This window comes from Pinus tabuliformis, chromosome X (genome assembly GCF_031772625.1).
Source record: "Pinus tabuliformis cultivar Carrire ecotype Pingquan chromosome X, CPIR1, whole genome shotgun sequence".
NCBI lineage: Eukaryota > Viridiplantae > Streptophyta > Pinopsida > Pinales > Pinaceae > Pinus > Pinus tabuliformis.
The window spans coordinates 281539832-281542654 of NC_142308.1; the positions used below are offsets into that span (position 1 = coordinate 281539832).

At 38.3% G+C, this 2823-nt stretch overlaps 1 protein-coding gene across 1 annotated transcript; it reads left to right on the top strand.

Annotated features, from left to right (window-relative positions):
- The first annotated feature begins 470 nt into the window (after window positions 1-470).
- LOC149139499 (alcohol dehydrogenase 1-like) lies at window positions 471-1696 on the top strand. The gene is made up of 4 exons (XM_089450744.1): window positions 471-510; window positions 681-817; window positions 971-1017; window positions 1294-1696. Exons 1-4 carry the CDS (start codon window positions 471-473, stop codon window positions 1694-1696), a joined length of 627 nt encoding a protein of 208 aa, XP_089306870.1.
- Window positions 1697-2823: the final 1127 nt, after the last annotated feature.

Sequence of the window (2823 nt, forward strand, 5' to 3'; positions counted from 1 at the left end):
TTCTGGTAACATTTCGTCGAGTATTGGGTCTCTGAAACAACTTACAAAGCTTAACTTGAAAGGAAATGATATTTCTGGGGAAATACCTATGCAAATGGGTGATCTCAAAACCTCAGATACCTTGATCTATCCAGCAATCAACTCAAGGGGAAAGTCCCTGCATCTTTAGCCAACCTTACGTTTAGTTTCCTAAATCTATCAAACAATCAACTATCTAGAACAGTCCCTAGTAGCTTGAGTAAATTCAGAGAGGCATTTATAGGCAATCCCAAACTCTGTGGAGAAGATTTTCAAGATATCAAACCCGGTGTCAAGATATCAAAAACGATTCTACATCAACAAGCAATTCAACATCATTCACTCAAGGCAATTTCAAAGGAAATAGAATATAAATTAAGGATCCATCTCTGCCTCCTGTAACACCAACGCGAAAGGCAAAAGTAAGTTTGTTTGTTTGGGCAGAAAGGAAAATGGCGAGCTGTACTGCAGGCCAGGTTATCAAATGCAAAGGTAACTACTTCAGTTCAGTGCAAGGAGTCATGGCCACATTCTTTTTATTTCATGTATATCATTTCATGGAAAAATTGATTTTCAGGGTTAAGCTGGATTTATGCAAACTGTATGTGTGCAATTTATGCTTCTTGAAATCTGATATATTTTGATTTGTACTTTTGTTACAGCTGCTGTTGCATGGGGTGCAGGGGAGCTTCTGAAGATTGAAGAAGTGGAAGTGGCTCCTCCACAGGCAATGGAAGTGAGAATCAAAGTGCATTATACTGCCTTGTGTCATACAGACCTTTATTTCTGGGAAGCAAAGGTATGCTATGAATAATTATCATTAAACATCAAGAAAATTTGAAGGAAGGATATTAATTACACATCTCCAATTGTACTGTACTGTATAACACATACAAATATTGCTTTTAACAGTGAAATGGAATGACTGATACTGATACTGCTTTGGTTGCAGGGCCAAACTCCTCTCTTTCCCCGCATTTTGGGACATGAAGCAGTTGGGTATGCACTCTGCTCTTGCCCATGAGTTCTATGTATTCAAAAAAATTAGTTAGTCATATTAGTAGGCGTGTGGGATTTCAAAAAAGTTAATTAGTCATACTAGCAGGCATTCAGGATTTCAAAGAAATTAATTAGTCATACTAGCAGGCATGTAGGATTTCAAAGAAATTAATTAGTCATACTAGCAGGCATCATGTAGAATTTCAAAAGGGAAAAGGGACAGTGATTTTCTTGTAATTCATTGGTCACTAACTATAGGTCTGTTGCTTGACACAGAGTTGTTGAGAGTGTTGGAGAAGGGGTGACTGACCTCAAGGAGGGTGACTGTGTGCTTCCATTATTTACTGGAGAATGTGGAGAATGCAGACACTGCAAGTCAGACGAAAGCAACATGTGTGATCTTCTAAGAATTAATACTGACAGGGGGGTTATGATAAATGACGGGAAGTCGAGGTTTTCAATCAATGGGAAACCCATTTACCACTTCCTTGGCACATCCACTTTCAGACAGTATACAGTTGTGCATGTCAGTTGTGTTGCCCAAATTAATCCAGAGGCTCCTCTTAACAAAGTCTGTATTCTCAGTTGTGTGGTTTCAACAGGTAAATCATTTTCTGGACTTTTTGAGGGTAATTTGTTGATGATTGTGAAAAAGAGATCATTAAAAGGATATAATTGACATTGTATACTGTTTTATCCAATTTCTAAAGTTATGGTTTCCTGGACTATTAATAATAAAATCATCCATGATCGTTCCCTTGATTGAAATTCTTATTCACAATTTATTTTGTTGTGGAATCGCAGATACAAAAGTGAGGATGCCGACTACCTTAACCATTTAGGAACCGCCCGTTTTACACCTGAATGTAATTTTAGATACGAAGGGGTATGGCCTATACTAAGCGGATTTAGACCAGTTTAGGTAGGGGCTACATCAACAGGCACCCAGGATGCATATTCAATAGATGGAAGGATGGCAATGCTGTACCTCCATTCATCTATCGAAGTGTGGAGACAGCCAAGGACAGACTCGTCAAGACGCATGAAAATCTACTTCAAGGATGAGGTTTTCACACATGGGTTCCATAAACAACAGAATTTAAAAGACACAGAAGCGTGAAAGAATGGAAAACTTACTTTGCATCTTGTAGGATGTACACCCATTGTATAGAACAGTCGACCCGTAAAAATGATTTATTAGTACTCGACCGAGTTAAAGATTGGCACTTCATTGAAATATCCACGCAGAACCCCTGATACCCAATGTTCCCAAAAATTTGTTAACAAATGGGAATTATCCCATCATTTTTCGGTATATTAGGCCATCGACATTGGCATACCAAAATATCATGTTGGCCAGAGCATGTGGTGACAAGACCCTGTAATACATCTGGTAGAGTGCATGTATAAACTTAACGCATGTGGCCGGGAGACCCTGTAATGCATCCGAAATCTAATATCGGGCAGAGTGCATGGTGATAATTGTTACAGTTAACTAGTTACTAAAGGAAATATATTAATTTAATTAAATATGAATTAAAATATAAAATATGGCCCATGTTACAGCCACGTATATTAAAGGAACTATATTAATTTAATTAAATATGAATTAAAATGTAAAAGCTGGCCCATGTTACAACCATGTATCTATCAGTGATGAGCACCAGCATGCTTACATATCACTATTTGACACGGTGATACCTATTGATGGCAACTGGATCACGCTCACACTGTAGAACCCCGGGGTGTAGGCTAGCTAAAATGAAAGCATGCTCGAGCTAGATAAGAAATAAGGGAGGGGTCGGT

Bases quoted from the DNA above. Each gene is read 5' to 3' on its own strand.
- LOC149139499 (XM_089450744.1), top strand. From the start codon at position 471: ATGGCGAGCTGTACTGCAGGCCAGGTTATCAAATGCAAAG. The intron at 511-680 runs GTAACTACTTCA...CTTTTGTTACAG, and splicing joins CCAGGTTATCAAATGCAAAG to CTGCTGTTGCATGGGGTGCA. The intron at 1,018-1,293 runs GTATGCACTCTG...TGCTTGACACAG, and splicing joins TTGGGACATGAAGCAGTTGG to AGTTGTTGAGAGTGTTGGAG.